The sequence below is a fragment of the Acanthaster planci genome, linkage group LG16 (assembly GCF_054643075.1).
Source record: "Acanthaster planci isolate LZ-2023a linkage group LG16, COTS_SCS, whole genome shotgun sequence".
Lineage (NCBI taxonomy): Eukaryota > Metazoa > Echinodermata > Asteroidea > Valvatida > Acanthasteridae > Acanthaster > Acanthaster planci.
Genome location: NC_141792.1, coordinates 12657517 through 12682551, shown reverse-complemented (window position 1 = coordinate 12682551; position 25035 = coordinate 12657517). Strand labels below are relative to the sequence as shown.

At 43.2% G+C, this 25035-nt stretch overlaps 1 protein-coding gene across 1 annotated transcript; it reads right to left on the bottom strand.

The window, feature by feature from the left end:
- Positions 1 to 293: 293 nt before the first annotated feature.
- Positions 294 to 22069, bottom strand: LOC110979186 (carotenoid-cleaving dioxygenase, mitochondrial-like). Its single transcript, XM_022234780.2, has 8 exons — positions 21689 to 22069; positions 6454 to 6854; positions 6159 to 6300; positions 5401 to 5864; positions 4921 to 5032; positions 4511 to 4608; positions 4167 to 4278; positions 294 to 3910 (listed from the first exon to the last, which is right to left on the bottom strand). The coding sequence occupies exons 1-8, from the start codon at positions 21777 to 21779 to the stop codon at positions 3762 to 3764; spliced, it is 1569 nt and encodes a 522-aa protein (XP_022090472.1). The 5' UTR covers positions 21780 to 22069; the 3' UTR covers positions 294 to 3761.
- Between the last annotated feature and the right edge of the window lie 2966 nt (positions 22070 to 25035).

Sequence of the window (25035 nt, the reverse complement as noted above, 5' to 3'; positions counted from 1 at the left end):
CTCGAACTTGACCTTTGACACGCGTTGGCCTTGACGGCGTTATGTGACGGTAATCTGGTGTATGTGGCGGGAGCTATCGGAACACTTGCGGAATTGTGAAAAAAAGGAAGCACACATGTTGAGGTTAGAGTAAAGATAACTTTGTGGCTTTCTTCGGGGAGGGGAAAGTACAGTAAAAGGCTTGGTTTCATGACAGTAAATCACTTACTGGTGACACTTTTTACGAACTACATGAAGTTTGCTAGTGAAGTGGTAGGCCTAGAACTGGCTAGGAAGCAGACAACGGACGCAAGTTTCTATTTGGTTTCGATACAAATTTATTGATAATATATCGACAAAAAAGCATGTAAATAATTTAAAGTGTTTATATACAAGACGCATTGAGACACCTTTTCAAAACTCAGATTCTACCGAATGAAACAACGTTGGTCACCGGTGGTCGAATTTTGCATAAAGTCCTTTTGAAATGCTATACCAATAAAGTTAATTCACAAATTCATATTATTGTCCAACTATATCAATGACGGTATCGATAAAAATAAAAATGTCCGCTCATTCTTACTGCGGGCATTAATTAGATATTGAGGCAGTGTTATTTCAGAATAATAAATAGCTTTAATTATTTACCTACAGTTTCTCCGAATTTATAAGGCACGTGGATCTTTGCCTGTTCCAATTCATTAAAAGGCCTTCAGTTAGGAATCTGTAAAATATGGCGTAATAGTTTGTCTTTATTGACACCTCTACAGAACTAATTTCTGTTTTTCAAAAGTGCCGTCTGCAAAAACCACCCGAATTAACTTCAAAAGTTGAAAATTCCGGTTTCTTTTTGACACAACAATGGTGTTCTTTAATGTGTACTGGCAAAGTTCAGTGACATATTTTTCATCGAGCACATCGATTTTGCCCAGTCTTCTTGTGATGAACTTGAACTTTGTTCTTCTAAACTTTACAGAAAACAATGACGAATAAATTACCGTTTCTCAGAGAGAAGAAATAAAAGACCTCTGCAATACAGAGTCATTATCAATGGCAATTAATCAACGCTATCGGAAAAGTAAATACAGATGTTGGACGCAAAAAGTTTTGCATTATTTTGTAGCTTCCTCAATGGAGCGATTAACATTCAGTTTTTTCACGATTTCTCTACATATTAAAGAAAATATTTAAGGCTAGTCCACGATGAATGAGTTGCTCGACCTATGAAATAAAAAAATGCTCGAATTTCTGTCACTACATCGAAGCCTTGGAAATCAACCTTTCCCATCAAATTAATAATACTTCTCCTGTAAAGTGGGGTTTCGCAAAGTAAGACACGATTTGGTAATTACCCTGGCAACACTAGGACCGTAAGTCGTACCGTGTCGACAATATTTCTGCAAAAAGACACAAATTAACGGACATCACCGTTGATAACCTATGGCTATAATTATATGCAGCATGTTACATGATTAGTAAAACAGGAAGACATAATTATACAACTATTTTATCGTGGACATGCTATAACCAATCACTATCCGTTCCCCATTCGCAGCATAAAAGTTCATCAAGTGTTGTATATTTTTGAAATAAATAACACAAAATAAGCACTCCGCATGTATACTGGCCTATATACGAGAGTTCTCTTAGCTAGCTTCTGAATGACTCCTTTTCTCCTTCGCCCTAATCCTACGTCACACAGATTTCATATTCCACCGGACGTGGAATGATCAATGAAGGAAAAGAAACAAAATCGTGGGGCAAATTTCGTTAGGCAACTCTGCCTTGTCTGAAAAAGTACTTCCAAAGCAGAACTTTAGTTGGGAACCGCCAGGACTAATACGTGAGATCTTAATGAGATTTATAAAAACATTTATGACCTGCTTTTTTCGAATCGCAATTCAGCCCCAACCCCTAGGTTGTATGTAAAAATCATTGAAACTGAAAAGATTGACGACTGTTAGGGTTAAAATCTGCCCCGTTTAACAAAAAAGGACAGATCTTGAAAATCAACTTTTCATTGGTTGTTTTCAATAACCCTTTCAAAAGAATAAACACTTGAAAGCAGTGTTTACATATTGTGTCACCATGTTCTTGTACACGTAGTTTTAAACTTTGCCTTACTGGTAAATATGTTATATCTGCAAATAAATAAGATAAGGCTCCATGTAGTAGTTTATACACAACCTAAGGAGGTATTCCACTGCTGAACATTTTGATAACCTCATGCTTAGGCAAGAAGCTTGCAAAGCTAACAGCACAATACAAGACAAACCTCAGAAAATTCATACTTCGAATTACACTGGAGACAGTGGAGAGCGCTCTGAAATTTGCTCTAGTGTCTTCCCGAATACACAAGCTCAGTTCTGTTGGAAGGGGTAGTGTGCAGGCGCCCTCCTCGCAGAAAAGGAATTGGACAACATTCAACCAACCTAAAAAAAATTTGGGCGAGGCCAAAATGAACTGATACCAGTGAGCTTTGCTGCAAAACCTCAGAACAAAGCTCCAAAGCATTATCGCTTGGCTAGTTCATCATAAGCATTTATAGCATTCTGTACATCGTTAAAGGGCCGATACCCTGCTTAACAATTTTATTTTAAAATAATTTCGTCGTTTGACTAACGACATAGCTGATAACCACTTTCCTAATTGAATTTATGTGTTTTGGCAGTGATATTTAAAAACAGTTCACTAATTAAAACGAATATTGCACATGACTAAAAAGCAATTCTGCAGCAGCAAAATGATAGTATTTGCTGTTATACACTATGTTTTTGCAATCCACAAATTTTGTGGAATTACACCCGTTGGTTTTGTTGTAGGAATATCAAAACGACTGAATAATATCTTTTCACGTTTCGTAGACCGAAACTATTAGGTGCTGAGCACCGCAGGGCATATTCCGTTGGTGTTGACTATTTCAGAGTAGAGTCTATGACCCACAGACTGGTTGCTCCCTTGCTGGTAGTACACAAAGCGGTGGTTTTCATTGCTATGATCAAGGGAACAAGACCCAGCAGGACACTACGCAAGTAGTGGATTACTGGAATCAATTTCATGGAGCTGTTCAACGGAAATATCCAGCTCAGAAATGACGGTGGCAAGTCGCAAGCTGCAGACACTATAGCTGGTCATTTTTGCCAAGCCACACTTTTCTTTGCCGTTTTATTTTCTGCGCTCAGAAACTCCAAAACATTGGTTCCTGGTGCGGTTGAGGTACACGTGTTTCGAGTCAAAGTCCACCGCGATCAGAAGCAGCGGGCTGGTGCGGGAATGATGGGCGGTGAATAGCGCCTGCCAACCCTGGCACGGTGAGTGGCGAGGCCCAGCGGTGCCTACCCCCATGACACCGACTATTTCAGTGAAAGTCACAATTTCTTGTGGTCAGTAGACCTATTTCAGAAGTGTTTGTCATCCTGCTCTGGGCGACAGGGGCACCTCATGGCACGGCACGACACGACACGACACAGTCCGATACTCTGGTCACTTACGGTTTTAGGAAAAGTGTAGTCGGGTTACTCGTCTCAGAAAACCCCCGTCAGTCGTTAACTGTCTTTCAGACCAAACCGTAGCTCGTGCTAAACAGTTTGTCCCAAATTATCCTATATTTCAGGGCTTATCACTTGCTCTGAACAAAGCACGAGGAGGCATTCCATCATTCCGGCAGAAGAGATGGAAGTTTGTACGGACAGCCAAGTAGTACAAAAACACCCCGCAGGTGGACACTTCGAATCGGTGATCATTTGCTGAGGCAGTACCGAGAATAGACGTGAGTGGGGTCCTCAGTGTATGAACTGGCCGTGGAATGATAGGGGACACTCGACATCCGCGGGTAGATTGGCACGAGCAAGTTCCTTAAAGTCTTTGGCATCAAGAACAAGTAGGAAGGCTCTGCCCGTTTGCGAATTGAGAACGCTTGAAAGAATGACACCTGAGGAAAAAGGGGAATATACACAAAAAAAGTTCTCAATTTGGACGTAACTGAAACTGGGCTGAAACGACAGTCAACTATGGCATCTTTAAACGTGGTAAGAGAAGTGAAATGAAGGACTCAATTTAATTTGAATGACAAGTTGCAAACTCAGTAATGCACAGACACTGGATAGTGCAATCAAACACGAAACCAACAAAACAAATTGTGTCGAGAAGCTATTTTGACAAAAGTGTCTTCGGTCAGAAATATTTACCGTCATCTTCCTTCACTGCGTTGGGAGCTTCGACAAAAACAGGCTCGGACGGATAGCAAAATTCCTCATGCCATACTAGGGTCTTTCTCGTCTTGACATCTGCCTTAACAATCTGAAAAATAAAACAAAGAAAGAGAGAAAGATTAGCGTAAACTATCATTTTAACTTTAACAAAGGCCTTCTATATTCATATAGTCCAATTTATACTGGCGGAACATTTAATACCAATATGAAATCAGGCTCTATATTAACCATTAATTGTTAGCCACTTCCTTTACTTTGGTTCCTTAAATATCAGTAACACAAATCGAAAATCACAAGAAAAGATAAGATTCTGGACTTACGGTGTTTACAAACTCCCCAATTTCCCTGTTACAGTTCCCGTAGGCATATCTGTACGGTCGCCCGTTGACACGTTGGTTAATATTTGGCATGTCAAAGCCTGTACATAAAATAAAAGACAGCAAGTTTTGTTCAGCATTTTCAACGATCAATGCACCTGACCAGCTGCAGACACATTTCATTTGTGGTGAGAGTTTGACCCAGGTCAATTAGACTATTAACACTGGTAAAATCTTCACACTGCAACCGACTCGGTTCATCATGATGAGCTATTTTCAACATGAACACCATTAGATTTTCTGTGTTGATTGAATTGTGCAACGTCTGCATGCGCCAAAATCTTGCATGTGGTTTCTGAGGTCTTAGGCAAGACGAAAGTGCTCAATTGTAAAGCGCGGGACTGACTACTCACCTACTGGCGAAATAATGTCGTATTTACAGAAGATGACGCCATCGTCTTGGAGTACTGCTGTTGCTGATGTGTTTGGAAGAGATACAAGGTTAACTCCGCGAGGGGTTGTCTTCTGTAAATACAAACAACCGTTTCAGAAAGTTGTGCACAAGTGGACAAAATCATTCTACCATTCAAACCACAGGATAGCAAACCCAGATGCAACCTCGTCGCACAGCTATTTTTACAACTCCGGGATATTTTTTGAGTGCTACTGTGCATGATTGGCCCCACTCCATGCTCTGTGGCCTGGCAAAGATCCAAGCCAGAGGGCTCTTCCAAGAAGAGAATTACAACTGCTTCCGAACATACCGTGTTGAGAGATTTTAGAGATCAAAATCGGCTGACATTAATCATGAATTGGCACGAATAACGGTTGCATAAATCCTCCAATACGGAATTGGCACCACTTGTCGTTCAGCATTCAACCTTCGTTCTCACCTGGTCGATGTTTATCGGCAAGACGAACCTCCGCACCTGGGCACGAGGAAAGTTTCTCTTCCCTTGCTGGTCTCCGTATCTCAGATACTCCAGATAGAACTTCTTGATGAGCGAGTCATCCGGGAAGCAGCAGATATCAAAGACAATCTGCCCGTCCTGCTCGTAAGAGTTGACGATGTGCATGCCGAAGAGCGGGCCAGCCGCAAACTTGATAGGGAGAATCTCCCCGGTTGTCTTCTGGATGACGTGGAAGAGAGACGTGTCTGTCGGGTCGTACTCCAGGGTCTGACAAACGGGGATCTTACGGAGCACTGAGGTGGCCAGTTTGGGAACGTTGATGAAAAGGGTCTGCTCCAGGAAGACGAAGTAGTTTTCCGTCATGCCGAAGCTGTGGTAGTAGGAAGGACGGGTCTTATAGCGGGCTGGGATGGTGCATACGATCTTGGCAGACCTGGTGGGATCCTCTGTCAGCAGAGAGAAACAGAGTTGTTGCCATGAGTTACATGTACGTACTGTATATGAAAACTTTTCAGACAGTACGGAAGTTACACCAGGAATTTCATTACTTCTAACATTATATAATTTGCTCCACATTTGTGACGAGCGAAATTACCTAATCAAATACATGTACGCAGTATAATACATGTCTTGTTTTCTTTCGATGGGATTTCTTGATTATGAAAAAATATATTACAATAAACACCTTTGTAATAAAGACCCTGACAACTGATTTAATAGGAATTTTACGAGACACTCACCTTTACATTTGTGGTTGAACTTAATAATGTTATAATTACATCCAGTGAAATATGACGTGCCTACATTGTACGTGGTCCCGTCGTGATCGACCTGCCCATGCGCAGTAGCGGTCATGGTCCAAAACGCACCAAACAAATCAATCTGCGATACAAAGATAAAAAAGGCGAAAACATTTTGTTTATGTCACCGGCTAAGGACAAAATGATCATTACTGTTCTATGCACAAAGTTCAAGGAATGGAAGACTGGAAAGATCGTCGCCTATTTTCAAGTTTTGGTCTACGGTCAAGCGTACCTTTGGGCCTGTACTGAGATCTTTGACATTGATTCTGATCGGCGTGTTGGTCTCAGAAGCGGTGTACAGTTCGTCTCCGATCCAGTAGAGGTTGATCAGATTGTTGTCGGTAGTACTAACGGGGATGAAGTGACTGACGAACCTCTCGAGGATGTTTTTGCAAGGGTCTGGGATGCCCATGGTGCCGAATTCTCCGTAGATGATCTTGTTGTACTTTTTGGCTTTGGTGTAGGCATCGCTACGGAGGAAACGGTTCTGGTAGGTGACCTTGCCCTTTTCGAAGCTGAATCGGTGGAGGAGGGACAGGCCGTCGAACCAGTGTTGGTAGGAGGTGTCACCGACTTCGAAGAGACCAGGTCCGTTCCGGATAAGGCTACCTTGTAGCCATTTTGGTAGTTTGCCTGGATAGGGAGTTGAAAAAAGGTTGTATTTCACATGCATGTGCAAAATGCGTGCATTGTATACTGAACTCCCTTCATGTCTATACTGCAGTCAATACGTCATGGTATAGACAACGGTGTACATAAAATGAAATAACTTGAGGGCATTTTAAGTTCTTTTTTTCAAAAATACTAAAAATTAAGGAATATTTACAAAGACAGTTCTGCAGCCATTATGCCTCGGGCTTGTCCTTTCCGAATATTAGATTTAATGGGACAGAAGTTAGCAAACATTAACAGTTTATATTTGACCTTTCATCAACAGGTATAACGACAAAATATTTGGCGGGAAATTCAAATTAGTGCAATAGGTTGCTAAATGCCAAAGCCCCCATCAAAACCTCCTTTTGATGTCAGCCACTCAGGCCACTCGGCACCCTGGTTTTTAACTTGTTTTCGGGTTACTGTGGCAGGACACCATCAGACGTTAAAGCTATCAAGCTGTCCAGACAACGAGAGCGGACAATCACCGTGCAAAGCCCCAAACCCTCCGGTAAAATGTCTGAGTCAGACGGCCTGGCTGCCTCTGGAAAACTAGGTAAAGAAGCCGGTGCCCGTAACTAGACTAGGTAACCCTCTGGACTCGGTGAGGAGGGAGATTAGGCCACCGAAGGGACAGGCCTGTCGACGGCCTAAATTTAGTGGATTTTCGTCGGATCCGGGAACTATAGCAGAGGTCTGCTGTGCTCCGCGGCCCGCAGGGTATGTCCTACATTGGACGGCCCGGTTACTGAGCTAAAATTGGGGCTTAGGCATGGTGTGTCAATGCACCCGGCCTTTAGCCTCTTGTTGGCCAACATTCATGGGTCTCCGTCACATGGCTCTGCGTAAGAACTTATCAGCTTTGGTAAAAACAGGAAGGCCTCATTTGATGGGAAATAAACCCAAAACGCAGAAAGCAGAGTTATCGGGGGGGGGAATGCAGTATCTCAAAGATGTCATGTTCAATAAATATGCTCATTTATACAGAAATCAGAAAAGCACACTATGTACAAGATCCAGGGTAAAGGGGATGTGTTGAGACTTAGCGGTTTTCAAATTGTAGCTAACACTTTTTAAGACTTCATCCTCTTTTGAAAATGGCGTTCCCTAGGGTTTACTTCACACCACCGTACTGAATTATTACAAAAGTCAAAAGGTAATTCCAATGCCACACCCCCGTAATTCAAGCAAAACATTTCAGTGACTGCCAACAAATATCCAAAAAGTGCATCTTCATTCAGACAATAAAAAAATGATAGCCTGGGAATGAGAAGTCACTAACTGAACCAAGACTCCGAGTGCATTGACCCAAATTGTCCGGATCCAGCAGTGAGGACCTTAACTTCATTAGCCCGCTTCTCAGGTCTTCATCTGTCCTCCTCAAATAGCATTTCAGACTCGGGCAACCAACTCCCGCCATCCTAACAAGAAAAAAAAATTGGTAGGAAAAAAAAACCCACTACCATGTGGGGCTTAAGTGCCATTTGATTATCACATAATATCCCAAATGAACGTCGCGACCCCTTAATCGTTCTACAAGTCTGGTTTCTGAGGGGTTGGGGGACCTCACATGTCGACCCGTCCAGGGTTGTTGCAAGTCTGGTATCTAGCGATCATCAACTAGGGTGTGTGAAGCTATATTTCAATATCAGTTTTCACTCTTCTTAAAGGGGCACTGATCATCAATACACCGCGGTTTAGTTTAGTAAGTTCAGGCTGCATCCGGATCTGTTGTCTAGAGCTAGGTCTAGGTCTTTACTCCGTTGAAAGTACGTGGAGACGCCCAGACAATACACCTAGCCGTAGCTCTGGAAGCCCGTTTCGGGTACGGCCTTAGTTAGTTATACATTTTTTAATACCATAAAAAGCCATTTAAATTTGCCTAGGTAGAACGATGAATGGTGTTGAATGAGATGTAAATTGCAAAGCGCACCTGTACTATGGGACAATATCGTTTTTTATATTCAAAACAACGACTCAAAAACCGGACTCTTATGGCTGCGTGAGATTTTGAACATCGAACCATATGAAACTAGGTCTTTCATGAACACTTGGCGGTATTTGAGGAATGGTGATCAGCTCAGTTTCACTACCCTTACATTGGGAAAATCAATCACGCCACATTTGAAACATCTTTCGTCCTACATTCTCTCCCACGGATCATAGATTTCTTCACAGAATTCATTGTCCACGTTTCTCTTGCATTGCTGCTTCCAACCCTACCCAAGGTTAGTGAATAAAAATAAAATGGGCTGAGTTTTGCCTAAATCCTTTAAGAGTAACCGCGGCGGGCCTGCCGCTGCCTAACCCGTCCCAAATCTCCCTCGTGATCACTTTACTCACCAGCGATACGCGCACGTACACTCAAAGTAGTCCTCCTGACCATTACCCGTAAAGCACAAGCGCACTATTTGTCACAGGCACGAATCATGCACACAAGACAGCGGGTTCCGAGGGAGCCGGCCGCCGAGGTCAATAGCACTTGCGGGTCCCGGGAGTTCCCAGCGAGCTCGCGGTGGCTCGACGGTAACTTATTACGAACTGGCGTCTACGAGACTTCGGCAGAGTGAGGTCTCAACGGGCCTATTAACGCGGACGGGTACTGCTGTGTCCTTGAAGTCAGTCAGCTGAACATGGTCTTGACTCATTCCAGCTAGTTCTGTACAAGTTCAAGTTCTTTTTCCATTGGCTGGTTACTAATAATTGATGACGCTACAGTGCTTGTGTAATCATACATTTCCTCAATTTGGACTTGGAATTTTTTTACTGCAACGGGACCGCTTTCAAATTACAAACTGCAAGCCATGGCAGCAAGGGGTGGGTTTATCAACTTCTTAAAAGCTTCCTCTGTGATTCCACGGCCAATTCATAATTTCTGAGCCAATGAGACAATTGTGAGGACCTAACTCTTATCTCGCCTTGACGATTTTCATCAAGCCAAGGATATGGCAACGATCTGTAGCAAAGATGACAAGTGCATGATTCACCGTCGCATGCTTACCATTGTCTGATGTGGGAGACAGGTGCACTAGGCCTATCAGCAGTAAAATGCTGCGGATAAATTTCTCTCCTGGTTACCAAACTATATGTACCGGTAACAGGTAATATGAAAAACCGAAATTACGACGGCGTCCACTAAGTGCCAAGGAAATTAAAGCAGCGATTTCAAGATTCAAGATTCAAATTTATTATTGTCCATGCAAAAATTCACATAGAAATTTAGTTTCCATTGGCCTGCTGCAAACAGTAAGTTATTGCATTCATCAATATAACAATTACACTCAATAACAAAGCAACAAGATTGCATAGTAATATAAATGGCAACCACAGTCTACAAAGATAATAATTTCCTGCGTGATATTGCATATTCTCACCCTTTTGGCCAATGAAAGTGTGTCGAGGGGTATCCAAATAAATAGTTAGCGTCTCACATTTGCATTATAACAGTGGACTTAATTTGGAAGAAATGACTGTCTGTATCGAAGCCGACGTGTGAGTGGGGGTGCAGACGAATCCCAGAAGGAGTGAACCTGTAACATTTGTTATGTGGATGGGGTATGTCTGACATTATCTCTTTTACTTTGGCCAGAAGACAAATGGAAAGGAGAGGTCTCCCACTGTAGTCTTCATAGCACACCATGAGCAACAGGACAACCCTGAAGCTAAATGGCCTTTAGCAAGGTCACCGATGTGTTCAAGTTGGGGAAAATAGCCATCAAAATGAGTCTGGGCAACAGTGACGTAACTGGGGTTGGGGTTGGGGTGGGGGGCGCTACGCTCCCCAATCCAGGCCTGTGTCTCCCCGTATGTCCCACTCAGACATTGGCAATGGAAACAATCTGGTGATCTGCCTTGGTCGGTGTTCTAACTGTGAGCCCATTGAGTGCCCCCTCCAGAAAATGGGGGTCCCCAAGTGCTCCCCTCCCTGCAAAATATATCCCAGATACGTCACTGCTGGGCATTTATCTAAAAAATGGCTCATTGTGAAAGAACCGTGAAGTGGCACTCTGGTGCGGAATTATAGCAGAACGAACTCATATTGCCAATACCAATCTCAACGCCAAACGGGGTTTTTGGATATCCTTACAGCAAATTCCTTGAACATCAAATTGGCGTCGTCAAAGTCACGCCACTGGTCCTACACTTATGAAGGCCGAAGGGGCCACTAGAGAGAGAAAGACCACGAGCGTGAATTGGCAACAGGGAGCCACGGGGTGGAACACTCTCAAACCTGGCCGGAAACTATGGCGGTTGGGCCACGGCGGGGCGGCTTTGTCCCGGGGAACAACTGCTCTTCGGGCGGTCGTTATTGCCGGCACAGAGCCAGGGAAGGTATCACGCAGCGAGCGACAAAAGGCGCAACCTGTCCACCGATTGATAAACATGAATCACCTGTGTATTTATACGGCGGAGTGCGCCAAAAATACCCGCACATCACAGGCACGCCGCCCACATTACAGCGAACCTTAAAACTTGAAGGTTATTCATTCGTCAACTGCTCCTATCCTGAGCCACGGCGTTAGGCCTACACATTCTGCTGGAGGATCACATGACAATTACATGTGTATGTTAATTATCGGACCTGTTTAAAAGTCAAGTGATTTCTACACCTTTACAGGCCGTCAGTGGAAGTCGATTTAATCCACATTTCAAATCCCTGGACGTCGCTTCTCACAAGCCTGAGTGATTAGACCCAGCCACGGTATAGGAAAGGCCCCTCGTCATGTCAGACCTTTTATACGGTACATGAATGTGAAATCACGCGGGTAAATGTGATACTCGGCGAGACTGCCCACATTCCCTGGGACTGCAGCACACAACAGCCAGACCGTCAGACTTAATCCGCAAGGTCTAGGTCACCGTTCAGGGTTGAAATTCTTACGTCTGCTTCCTGGCCACAAAGATTTATTGCTGACAAGTGACGGACAAGAACCACCTCATTCCTCGCTGTTCTTGAGAAATGTTCACAATGATTTGAAGAAAAAAATCAAAACAATGCCATGACTATTGACAATGTTACGATGACAAGCATTGGATCTGTTTTCTCTTCTGGAAAATGTTACTACAACAGTACGGACAGTTTGCACTGTTACCGTTTCATCCCCAAAATTGACCTGAATCTTCAGCATTTGAAAAACAATCAAGCTTGCGGCACAGTGGGTTTACGAGGCTTGTAACTTGAAGAGGAAAAAGTCTCGGGCCTTGGAAATCGATGACCAAAAGAATACATTTCCCTGTGCTTAATGATTTTGTTGGCCGAGTATTTAAAGAGGGCCTTGCTCTCTCTGTATATACATATAAAAATCACTTACACACCGGTTACAAATAAGATATGTAGTTCTGGATCTCAGCCAAAGTGGGTTTTTAGGTTTCGAGTCTTTTAACTTCCCGGCCTTTTGGGGTATTTCGACAAACCAACAGCAGAGAAAAATAAAGTAGGACGGTCGGGGTGCAAACCCCGAGAGAAAATGGGCTGGCCGCATTTAAAAACGCCGACCTAGACCAGGGGGATATGGGTAACTTTGCCTCTCTAACTCCCTTAGGGACTGTCGCCGGCAAAGCTCATAACCACCAAAATGTACGTGCCAGTCTGGCCTGCTCTGAATCTGTTTTGTTCATACGAAAGTGTTCGATGTGAGACAGGGAGGAGGATAGGGGAATGGGAGTCTAATAAATCTCACAGGACGTATCAACTTCTTAGAGGGACTGTGACTTGTGAGGTATCATGTTGGTTGTCTGATCTATGGATTTATGAGACACATGTTCAAGGGAAACGGACTGCATTTAAGCAACACAAAGAACGTTCAGTACACGTCAAAGGGAAACTTTAGATGATTTTTATGATAGTGTTTTAAGCACGCCAGCTGCCAACAAGAAACTTCTCAAAATATGTTCTCTTAGGCTCTTCTCAGGGAGTGGGGTTGTTACGGGGACAAAACTTTATTCAGTGTAGACCAATGCCATTCAAAATCAAACGCTGGGCATAAATCCACATCACAGAAGGCACATTTTATTCCAAAAGCCCCAGGCTCTAGACACTTGAAGCGTTCCACATTAACGGACAGAACTGTTGCCAGTAGAAAAGGTAAACCTCACAGGTAGAAAGCCACACAAAAAAAAAACGAAAGCGCAGAACTGGAACTCGGACAATGGCCATCCGTCAAATCCTGCTTCATTTTGCTCGAGGTCTGCATGATGACCGCGCGGTCAGACACCCAAGAAATTCTAGGCCTACTGCATTTCAAGTTCCAGAGTGGTTGAAAAAAAAATGTTTCGAGGGGAGACTAAGTAGGTCTGGAGGTTGACATTTAGGTTATTCACTAATGAATAGGGACCTGCTCTATCAACTCCCTGCCTGTTTGTTTCCTATCTGTAATCCTGGCGCCTTCCCTCCAAAAACTTAACCACGCCCCCGCGTGAGTTACCGTTCCTACCATTAAAACCCAAACCACACTCACCGCTCAAACACGAATCACAGGCTATAACTGTACAGCGTTCCTGGCAAGCTTTGACTGCAGGATAAGACTTGTTTTTTGTTCAGTGCACGAGTTCTTTCTTTATTTTGTTCACTGGTATATATGCAACAAATAGGTCACTTTGATTCTGCTGGGTAATGGACAAGGAATCTGTGATTGAAATCACAGTAACGTTACAACTAAAGCCAGACATCTGAAAGCCAAAATAATAGGAAGAAGGTCTGGAAATAAAAAAAATGCAAACCATTACTACTTTTCAGTGGCTCCACAAGACATTTGTTGACACTTTTTCGCCTTCGACAAAAAGAAACCTTCGCGGCGCAAAATTATGTAGGACAAAAACGTGCAGGAGAGCGCATACGTCCTTACGACAAAGGTCCTTCAATCGTCTAGACTCACTCAAGCTCATCGCCATCTCGGCTATTAACAACAAGCCATTGTGCGGCCAAAATATACTCCGATGTGCAGTTGCCGGACCCCCTGCCTTTGCAAGCTTTGTCAAAATACACAATTCCTCCAAATAGAAGGTTGGGCCGCAGTTATTCGGAGGCTAGGCATACGGGCAATTATTGTAGCCTTGCCATTTCAATCACTACATCGCGGCGCGTAAATCATTATTTTGATACCACAGAAAAGAAGGAGAACCCGGAAGTGATTTATTTTGTCGGAGGCACGTTCGCTGTGCGAAAATATGCGATAACTGGAACCAGAACATCTAGTGGCGATCTTACATTAAAGATTCTGGTACTTAGAGTGGAGAGAAGGTTAAATTTGGTTCAAAACAAGAACATTATTTCATTTAAAATTGGGAATGTGAATTACCTGAATGATAAAAGCGAAACATGCTAGCCCAACTTTTGAGGGTTATGAAGAGCTTGAGAACACATCTCAAACACGCAATCGATTACCCTATTTTGTGTCAACATCTTTCTTCCGGTTCTCAGATATAAATTTTCAAGAAGTGATTACCACTGCAGTGGAGCGGGCCGAAAACTTTGATTATTAATTCTGTACGTCAACCGCTGGAGACATCACGCTATGATGTAAAATGCAGGCATGTCTGCGTTCACTGCATGTTCCTATTTTTCCATTAGGAAAAGAATATAGGCCCTATCTAGGTATTTTGAATTGAAATTTTTGCCCAAAGTCATTTCATGACCAACAAGCAATCAAACTTGGCTTTTACAAGCCTCTTTCCCCTGATCTATATGTTCTTTGTGCCACCGCATGATTGCGGTGTCCACGTCGAAGATTTTTTTTTCTGTCGAACAAGTAACCTCTCCCCGCGGAGCGGGAAATGGCATGACTCTGCGCCGAATCAATCGACAATTTAACGGCGTCCATTCGCTCCCCGGAGATGGCTAGTCTGCGAGGTGCCAACTGGTGGCAAGGGGGAACCAAATCTGGGTTTTCCTTGACAGTACCTGGGATTTTTTTCTCCTCACTTTCACTTGCCAGTATGTAAAGCTTATCGCACCGATTAACAACTTATACGCAAGTTTTTTAAGAGTGTGCTATAGACACAAATACGTGTATATCAAGAAAAGTCAAGGTCGTTTACCTTTTTGCCCTAAAAAGTCTTGGCAAACATTGCGAGAAATTGCACACATCAATGTAGGATGCACATTTTTTAATCTGCTGTTAACAAGTGAATGCACTTTCCACGACACAAGAAAAACACGCGATATGTCTCGGGCCCACGTACGCACCCAACGGACCCCTAGCCACAGATGTTCGAATTGCAACATGCATCAGGGTCACAACAGTGTGGAATTACAATACATTCTGAAAATGTGCGATAGGGACTAGGGAAAAAAATTCTTGTCCTAACAGCACACCTTATGCAATGAAGGTTACCTTGGCAAGTGCAAAGGTCGGCATTGGAATTCTTCCATTTGAAGTTTTGATATCGATAAACTGCAAAACCTGCGATGTTAAAATTCACACATTTTGGTGTTATCAGATAACCACACCATACATAGTGTTACTTTAACACTTCTGGTGTTACTTTGCACACCTATAAGTGTTAAAGCGCACTGGAGGGTGTTAAAAGTAACACCAAATAACACCAACTTTTTTAACACCATAAAAAATGTTTTGTAGTCCTCTGATAACATCAGGGGTGTTAAATTTAACACCCCAATTTTGCAGTGTATCAACGGATCTCAGAGTCATATTCCGTTCCACTTAAAGTTAAGATTTTCTCGTCTTGCTTTGGGTACAGTTTCCCAGCACAATCTTGGTGTTGGCCTACATTACCGTAGCAAAGATATCAAGCGATAAACGTGATGAAAACTAAATACAAGTGGACATCGGAATTACATCACAGCCCAAATTTACAATCCCACTAGTAAAAGTCCCACTGAAGGTCAAGGAATGCTCTGGTCTTTTTTTTTCTCATAGCACTCTAGCAGTATGTGTGAATTGCAGAGTTTTTCGTCAAAATTGTAAACTTCTCTAGCGAATTCCATTTCTGAACGGGTTGATGACGTATTCAATTTATTCTCTGAAGCGCTCTCTGGAGAGACAAAAAAATCAAATGGTGACGTTGAAGATGTGAGGAATCATATTAAATGCAGACAGGAATTAAAAAAAAAGTTTATAGGGATATCGACGTCTGAGAGCTTGATCTTTGGGTCAGTGACGGCGCCCAATAAACCCGCACTGGGTGGTAACGAGACTCAGCTAGTATCAATTTTATGAAATTCTCACCGGCAAAATATATCATCGTAAAACTTGTACCAAAATGACTATGTTCGCCTGGTGAAACACTGTACCAAGGACTGGTGCATATGCATGTACAATTGGCCTATTTCGAGTTAACCGCAAGCTTGGTCTAGGTATAAGGTTATCACTGGTGATAAATCTGTGTGGATTCGGTTCACTCCCGTCAAGTATATTCAAACAAATTTCACACACAAGAGAAACACAGGACGTGTGTGTTTTTTAAATCGAGCGTAAATTCAGAAATTGAGCCTCGCTATACAATAATAAAAATAGTCTTATTAAATGCAGGAATTATCGCAAATCCTTGGTCGTCTACAACCGCAGGGAAAAGACCGATCCCAGTTTTTTCCCCACATTATATCGATAAAGCACGGACTGTATCCGACAGATTCTGTCCCCTTAAGGATGTCCCATGAGCGCTACACACCGGGATCTCCATAAGAGACACAATGTGCACAGAGGCAAGCAACATGCTCTCGTTCACTTGCAGGGTCACTAGAAGTCACGCAGGTATTGCGCAAACGAACAGCTCACAATTTGTTTCCTCTGGTTTTTCTGGGCTTTGTGGTTTCCAGACGTTATACTTTTTTCTGTGTTTCCTTCGAGCTTCCCCGGGGGGATTTTGGGAGATCTGGCTTATGACCAAGCCCCTTTTTCTTCGGTAAAGATGTGGCATACTTTTGGGTGAGCTGTTTCGTCTCCCCAAACCTAAGGATAATCCTTCCCGCGTCATGTTGCACTAGGGCTAGGCATGTCCCAGATCTATACCCAAGGCCCCATAGCGGTATCAGCCCCGTCTGGATACCGCCAAACACGACCACACAACGCGCCATAAGCCCAAACTCTTCCGCGCCAACCTCTCCGTTCGTGTGTGATTGAATTCATTTCCTTAGTCCGGACCGCAGAACATGTGCTCATTTTTATGGTGTACCAAGCCTGACACGAATAGCAATTTAAATGATGCTGCTTTGGTGATCCCCGTTGAATAATGCATTCAGTATAAAAGCTGTGCCAACATGTGCTGTATTTAAATTTCTTCAAATTTCTAAATCTAGCTGCTTGGCGTGTATTCCTTGTAAGCTTCCGAGTCCAACCGGTTAGATTATTCAGCCACACACCTCAAGCAAAGATACTTCAATCTACAGTACAAGACTTACTACGCGTTTTTCTAAACAATTCTACGCTCGAATCGAAACAAGTTGTGAGTCCAAAATTACAAATTCTGAATGCATGTCGTCCCTCTCCAGTCTCCACCCACCCTCCTTCGCCTTCCACTGCACTTCCAGGCCCCGCGTTCTTGTTTCACCAGCTGGCGCCAAATTGAATCTGAAAGACCCCAATCGCTGGCGCTGGGCTCGCGGGCGTAGTGACACCATTTCGCTGGATGGGCTAGCAGGGAGCGATCAAAGACCTTCGCTTGCTCAAAGAACGGACATCTCGCTCGCCATCTCCGTACTCCTAGTGGGCCTGCTTAGGTCTTAAAGGTGACGCAGTGGGAAGGAACGATGCCAAATTCTGTTGTCGATAAAAAAGGTTGTCAAGGCAAGTCTCCATAACCCAAACCGTCTGCACCGTCTAAGACTCATCAAGCAACTTGGCCCAAGTTATTTTCATGAAAATTTGACAAGATGGCTTCACAGTCAAACACAACAGCAAATCTCAGACAACAAAGGCTCTTTAAGGAAAACCGTAATTCTATTACATTCTCCGCAGAAGTGAGTAGGCTGGCACTTGAACTGTGATTGGCCGAACGCACATTATCCCGTTTTTTTTATCTGTTTTCTGTTATCAGCATAGCGGGAACCTACCAAAACGCCCACGAAAACTCCTCATAACACAATCCTCAAGCCCCTCATTCTGTTATAACTTGTCCACTTCTCTGTGATTGTCTCTTTGGATAAAAACTGCTTCAAGGGCGTACCGAGACCGACCTAGACGGGGGTATGGGTAGCACGAAGGGGTGCAAGTTGTTTTTGGTCGTAGAGCGCAATATTCACAAAACTAGAGGTTAAAGCTATAACATAAAACGAATGTTTCTGTTTAAAGCTTGCAACGCAATACGACCCTCACGCAGACAATTTTTGAGAACAGTTTACAAGTATAGCACATCACCGTAAGGTGGTCGGGTCTGAAAAATAGTGAGTTTTGCAGAAACTCATCGTTATCTTTCTGACGGAGATAAATTTAGGGGTTTCCCTCCTTTATACCGAGAGGTAAACCGCACAATTCGCCCAGCCGATCGTAATCTATATCCGTCTTTTCTTCCCACAGTAAGTAAACAGAGAGACAAACGTAGTAGCACTGAAAATGGCGGTACGTATGACCAAGGCGCGCTAACGATGAATGAATACATACAGATAACACAGAAATGAAGCACCAATACAATCAAAGCGCATTCCACAACTCGGGACGAAATCGTACCATCCTTAAATTAAAGACAGCCATTTATCGATATTGGTACATGCAGACCCGAGCAAACAATCCACGTATAGAGCAAATGTCACTGTTGGTGTCAGGCCACATGGTACACATAAGACGCTCCTACCTACGCTGATGGGTAGGGCCCCAGCTAAATATGGAGAGGGAAAAGTGTACATGATAAAGTGTCAACCGGTGTTGATGTCCAAGTGTGGTCAATTGTTGATTGGAGTTGCATACCAGAAGTGCCTACAGTACAGTACGCACTGGTCCAGCCCTTCAGTTTTGTCTGACACGAGTGTCTGTAGGATTGATGTTTTCAATCAGGTAGGCCTATATAGGGCGTAGTCCACAAACAAATCCTTAAAACAATGGTGATTGTGCTTCAATTTTATCAAAACGTCCGAAGCTGGAAATAATCTGTAGGCCCACCCATAGATAGAAAGAGTTGCGACATGAGGCCATGTCTAAATTTGGAACCAAAATGGTGGATTGTGTGTCAGTGCTTCGGAAAATAGAAGCATGCTGTATACTGCGAACACAATGAACAGCCATGTTGGTTCCCAAGTCTGAAATTGGCGTTTCTCTCCAATTAACAGCTCTGGGCCCACCGTGTTCCTTTAACGTCTGTCGATTAGGTGTATACGACCCCTCCCCACCCCTCTCACTTCACTGGCTTATTCATGAATGATCGAGTGCTGTCGTATGAAGCGCACCGGATGCTAGGTTCAAGTTCATTACTACGTTTCTTGGACTAGCTCCAAACCATATGGCAGCATAGGTCAGACAATATTTACTTTAAAGAGGCCACCTGTGCTACCCCTAGAAAGGTGACAACCCTTCGGTCAATGAAATGACGACAAAAATGAACGTCACATAAATTTACACACTCCACGTTGCACTGGCGAAATTCTTGTAATGGACGCTAATCTTAACGGATACAAACGTATTCAAGTTTGCAATGAGAAAAATGTCGTATGCAAAATACAAGCTTCACATTATTCAAATGTGATTATCTGGCATATCGTCGTTCAATTTGTGTGGGTGTTAGAAATGCACGTTTCAATCAGTACATGTATGATGCTTGTCTAGCACGTGTACCGTATATGCAAACAAGCCCCCACAACTCTTGATGAGAGCTGCATGTTTCGAGTATATACAGCGTCAAGTGCGACGTGCGACAACAGTCAACTCTGTCGCAACGAGATTAAAAAGTGTGTTGATACTATTTAAGTTCATCGAATAACTGAATGAAACCCTGCTTTAAGAATCTGTATCCAAATTTCGGTGTTAGTAGGAAATCGAAAAAAACTGTTCTCTGCATGAGCTACTTTACACGAGTGGGGTTAACATTTTTGGTTCTAAGTTCCCACAGATGCCCGAGGTTCTAAGGTGCATAATCCTACAGCTCAACTGAGGGTTTTGCTGGGGTCTCCCCTCCAACACTCTCAGACCCTGAACCGTGTGGAGTGGGAGAGGGAGTCGTAAATTCTCACTTCTCCAGGCTTCCTGGCCACATCCATAGGGGTAAAGGCGACGGCTCACCTCGGGCTGAGGTCAGCTACGTAATCTCGTCACCTTGGTTTTTTTTTTTTCACCCGTTATGTGAAACGGCGAGTCCAGCCCCCTACCCCACAAATCACGAGGTGATTCGGTTATCCGTAGATGGGTTTGAAGCGACCTACAAAATCTTGCAGGTCTTTTTGTTCCGCCGGGTAAAACTCAAGTCTGGTTGTTGAAGTTCAGAGATTTAAATGCAACCAATTTATCGAAACGACTGTCATTCTATTTCTATGTATCATGGAGGTAGGATGCCACAGGTAAGTGCTCCCCTTTCCTAGGGACACCATTAGAAGCCATTACTATCTTCCTGAAAATCTTGAAGTACATCAATCCTACAAAGTTTCAACTTAGGAGTTTGAAAGATCACAGAAATCAAGCGATTCCAAGCGAGTTTTACTATTGAAGCTTACATGCTATAAATAAAGCTGAACTATACGTATACTATAGTATAAATGCCCATTCAGTGAGTTCTCCCCGTTAACTTCATCACGTGCAACTTCTTTACAACCAACACAGAACTTAGTCTGAGAAGGTTGAGACCTTCCACCTCCTGAAATTAGAATTCATGATCACCTCAACCGAGGTGCCACAGAACCTTTCCTGGTTAATTATCAACGCTGATACCCCGCTGTGCACAAAAACCTTCAAATTCTGCCGTGTTTATTAGTTTGTGCTTTTTATAGACTGGCTTTATTGTATATCTGGAACGAAGTCCAAGATTACAGCTTATGAAAAAGGTCGAGGTCAACGTTAATGACTTCGACACTCTAAGCCACCCGGGGCCCACTTTCACGGTTTATTCGCGGTCAAGGTCAACCGCAGTCTAAAAATGAATGTTTCAAGATTCCTTCGGTGACCACTAAACTAGAACAAGTTGGACAAGTCAAGTTGCGCTGTGATACACATAACACGGCCGGAGTCATGAAGTACACCCGTTGTAACGCAAGTGGGCAAAACGAACTGAAGAAAAGATATCCTGTATATTATGATCCACAGAAAAGACGTAAACGAATACAGAACTACTCTCGAGTAGTATTCCTCCCTATACCGTCATAAATCGAGGGAGTAAATCAAACTGGTGTTTAATTAACAATTAGCCATGTCCTGACCTAGCTAGCTCCGGGCAGAAAACATCATTACCGCTTATGCAGCGGTAAATGTCAGGAATTTAAAATGGCTCACTTCACAAAAAGAAGTTACATAAGTCTTGTTCTTTTATGTTCTATAAATGGGGGGCCGACCACATTTGAAATCTCTTTCACAAGACGCAGACGCTTGTAGAAACAAACAAAATCTCACAGCCGCGTCCCAAGCGCGGATAGAAAAATGGTCAACTGTTCTCTCTATTGATTTTGGGCTATTATGTGGTTTTGTGTTTTGTACAAGTGGCTTTCAACCGCACCAAGAGCCCTCCGGAAGCAGCCACAATACATAAACGTTCACTCTATACCCACATGCTGCCATTCAACAAGCCAGTATTTGGCTATTAACAGACTGTGGTGAATTCTGATCATTGGTTGATGAAATAACTGCAAAAATAGAAACTTAAAATGATATTTCCACATGCTTTATGCAGACATATATTATACAAAAATCGTTTCCCTAGAAGTGACAGAGAGAGATCCCTACCTTTGATTGTCGCCTCGACCGGGTCTGGGTACTCCCTTTGTACAGACTGGAAAAGCTTGGCTATGTTAGGATCGTCCGCCTTACCGGCCATTTTTGGGTGAAACTATTACACAAAATCTATAGTATCCGAAAAAACAGAAAGCCGGTCGTAGGCAGAGGCTTGGGTGGGTGATGTGGTTTCTGCTGAACTTGACGGGGTGGGATGTGTGGTGTGCGGGCCGCTTGCTAGGCCTACTGACAGCAGTGTCGAGTTAGCGATGCTATTTATACACGTCGACGGAGGGTGACTCGCATCGCACGTGGGATTGCCCGTACGCATAGGATGGGATACCCCCAGCTGCCAAACGCACGCATTTCATAAGGCCGCGGTTGACAATGTGATTCACCATGACGAGACTCACGCGCGTGTACTTCAGTCTTGTGATAGGGATGGAGCGCGCTGATTGGCCAATCGGCACGACATCGGTGTCCTTGAAAGAACGTAGCCATGGCAAGGTACGCATTATGGATTCTACACTGGCAATCACAATGAAGGTATTGTGTGTGATTATCGCTCAGTAACCCAATTCAAGTGCAGTTAAGCGGGCCCGAGTTTGATGACCTTGCGACAGCTCAAGCACGCGACAATCTTTTTTTTCTTCTTACACAAAAAGAACAAAATTGGCTGCAGTGTTAGGGATTGCCCGCCGTTAGGATATCTTCACCGATTATCCGTCTCTGCAAATATTAAAGTCCAAATCGAAGTGCGCACGGCACACACCACTCTATGATGTAATGATGATATCACCACGCATCCAGCAGATGTCGGACATTTTGTTCCGCTGTTTTTACAGGTAGGCCTGTTTAAATTTTAAAAATACGTGCAGATGGTTATTTCTCCTGGCATGAAGACTGAATCACTAAAATTACGACCTCTACATACCTGTCAAATTTCGTTCTGGAAAAAACGCCCGGTACTCAGTTTTATCGTTTCCCTAAACAAATACATAGTTACAAGCTTGCTACCCTGCAATTCCTTCCATTGCAATTAAAAGAAAAGCAATTTTTAGAACTTAAAGTTCATCAAAGTTACAATCTAAAACTTTCATTGAGAAATATTAACTCGAAATATGACTAAAATATGACTCAGACTTGAATAGAACCCGGTGCCTTCAATAATGACCGTGTTGCGCGTTTATTAATAAGAGTACTTTGTTAGGGTTGTTAGATGTGGAGGCACAAACTATATTGAAACTCGCGAAATTTTGATAACTATCTCGAGGAACTTAAGTGGGTGTTCTGTACATGAATGACCTATACTGATGTGTAACTGAGATCATACCAAATGTTTGGAAATCATTTATTACGTCTCGTCTTTTCACGGATTGGCATTTCAATTTTTCTTTACTTAAGGCACCGACTGGAGGTTGCTCACAACCGACCAATGTTTGTGATGCAGAAACTGTAAATTTGAGATTCCTCGTCAGTAACCTGCAACGTGTAAGCAATCCTTGCTCATTATAAGATGAATGAGTGGTTCTTACGCTTGCGAAGATGTTGGCTTTGTGCACGGTGGTGTGACTGTCGAGGAGGAGTGAGGCACGAATTGACACCCCCGCGCGCTCCTTGCTCGAGGGCCATGCCTCCCACGCGCATGGTCAGAATTGGAGGAGGCGAAATCAGACCTTGCCTCGCTTCAATTCAGTTCCAGTAATGCACTGATTTTGTAGGCACTGTAACTATTAGCCACAATTTTAGAAAATGGGGTTGGGGTGGGGGGAGATTAACGAACTGTAGCAGAAAGGAAAATATACGGACTGAGCAATACAGGACAGGGATCCGAACTGGGATCAACTTTGAATGCTTAATCCATCATCATACAGTGAACCCCTACCATTTTGGGTATACATGCACTAAAGATATACGAGATGTAAGGTTTTACCTTAGAACTATGGCAACGTCCCTCAATGTAGGCTGAGAGACGGGTTTAAAAAGAATTTTTAATGGGTCAAGTTAAGAGAGAGACTATAGCCGTCGCTGCTGATTAACGTTATGTGATCTATCATTTTAAATTTCTGTTTGGAATCAGCAGAGTGCGTGATATATATAGTTTAGACTTGACAGAAAAAAACGGTCACTGACCAAGATATCACTCAGTGCAAACTGAGAACCGAAGACTGCTTTAGCAACGATTTGTAATTGGCCGCCACTCCTCTGCCAAATTTGACCCTATACTGAATCCCTAGAGTATGATAGGACTAAAGGATTTGGCTATGATATGCTTTTGTCGCTACACCCAACCTTCTCTACAAGTTAGCGGAACTAAGTGCTGATCTAACAGGATTTCGGCTAGTTTCTGCCGTGCCAGCTCGCAGGCCAAAATTTGATTTGTTCTCAAGAGCGTACCGTAAGCTTTAACGCAAACACCAACGGCTTAAAGAAGTCCAAACTGTGTCCCAAACTGGCCATATTCTCTGGTCAGATGTCATAATGGTCATAGGCCTAAGGCCCAAAATACCAGACTCAGAAGTTGACAGCAATTTGTCCTATCTACATTCTGTGTTCCTTTTCCTGTACTAAAATGCCCGAATTAAGCTGATGTGAAGCGTCTTTAGTTTTGATGTATCGATTCCGTTTCACATATTATTCTCAGATTACTAATCGTCCCAAACCTGATTCGCAGAAAACAATGCAGTGAATCACAGACTGAAATGAACTTAAAACATAAACTGTGTAGCTTGGTTAAAAAAAAAATCGCTATAAATTCAATTCCATTTAAAGTACAGTCATGTACAAATGACTGCAATCCCAGGCCCAGTTCTTTCTTGAATAATTCACCAAAGATGGATTAGAATTTAAAGGGGGGGGTCACTTGCCACTCAATCCAACAAAGTGGAGGAAATCTCGAATATCCGAGTTCCGTCACACTGTCTTGGGGAAACATTAACAGGTTATCTTGGATTTGTCGCGGGGCCACTGTCTTCTGATTCATGGATCTTTCTCGTGCCTAGAATTATTTTTATGAGGTTTATCAGCAGGCCTGCCAGAAATATTTGGTTACACAACCGTGCAAAAAACACCAAATGAAGTGAGACAGTCGTGAGGGCTCACACTATTTTTCGGACGGACTTGAAAACGTGCGGTCGATGACGGCTATGAAGGCGGTTTCCGTGCCTTAGTCACAAAGCAGTTATTATGAGTCCTGGTGAGTCGGTTTGAATTTCCAACAGAGGGACGACAGTTAAAGTGGAGAAGAAAAGAGTTTTTATACCCGAGATGGATTGTGTTTTAGGCGGGAAAAAGACATAATACTGGGGTAACGGTTTTGGGAGCTCTTTTATTTGCGACACGACGAGAGAAGTAATCAG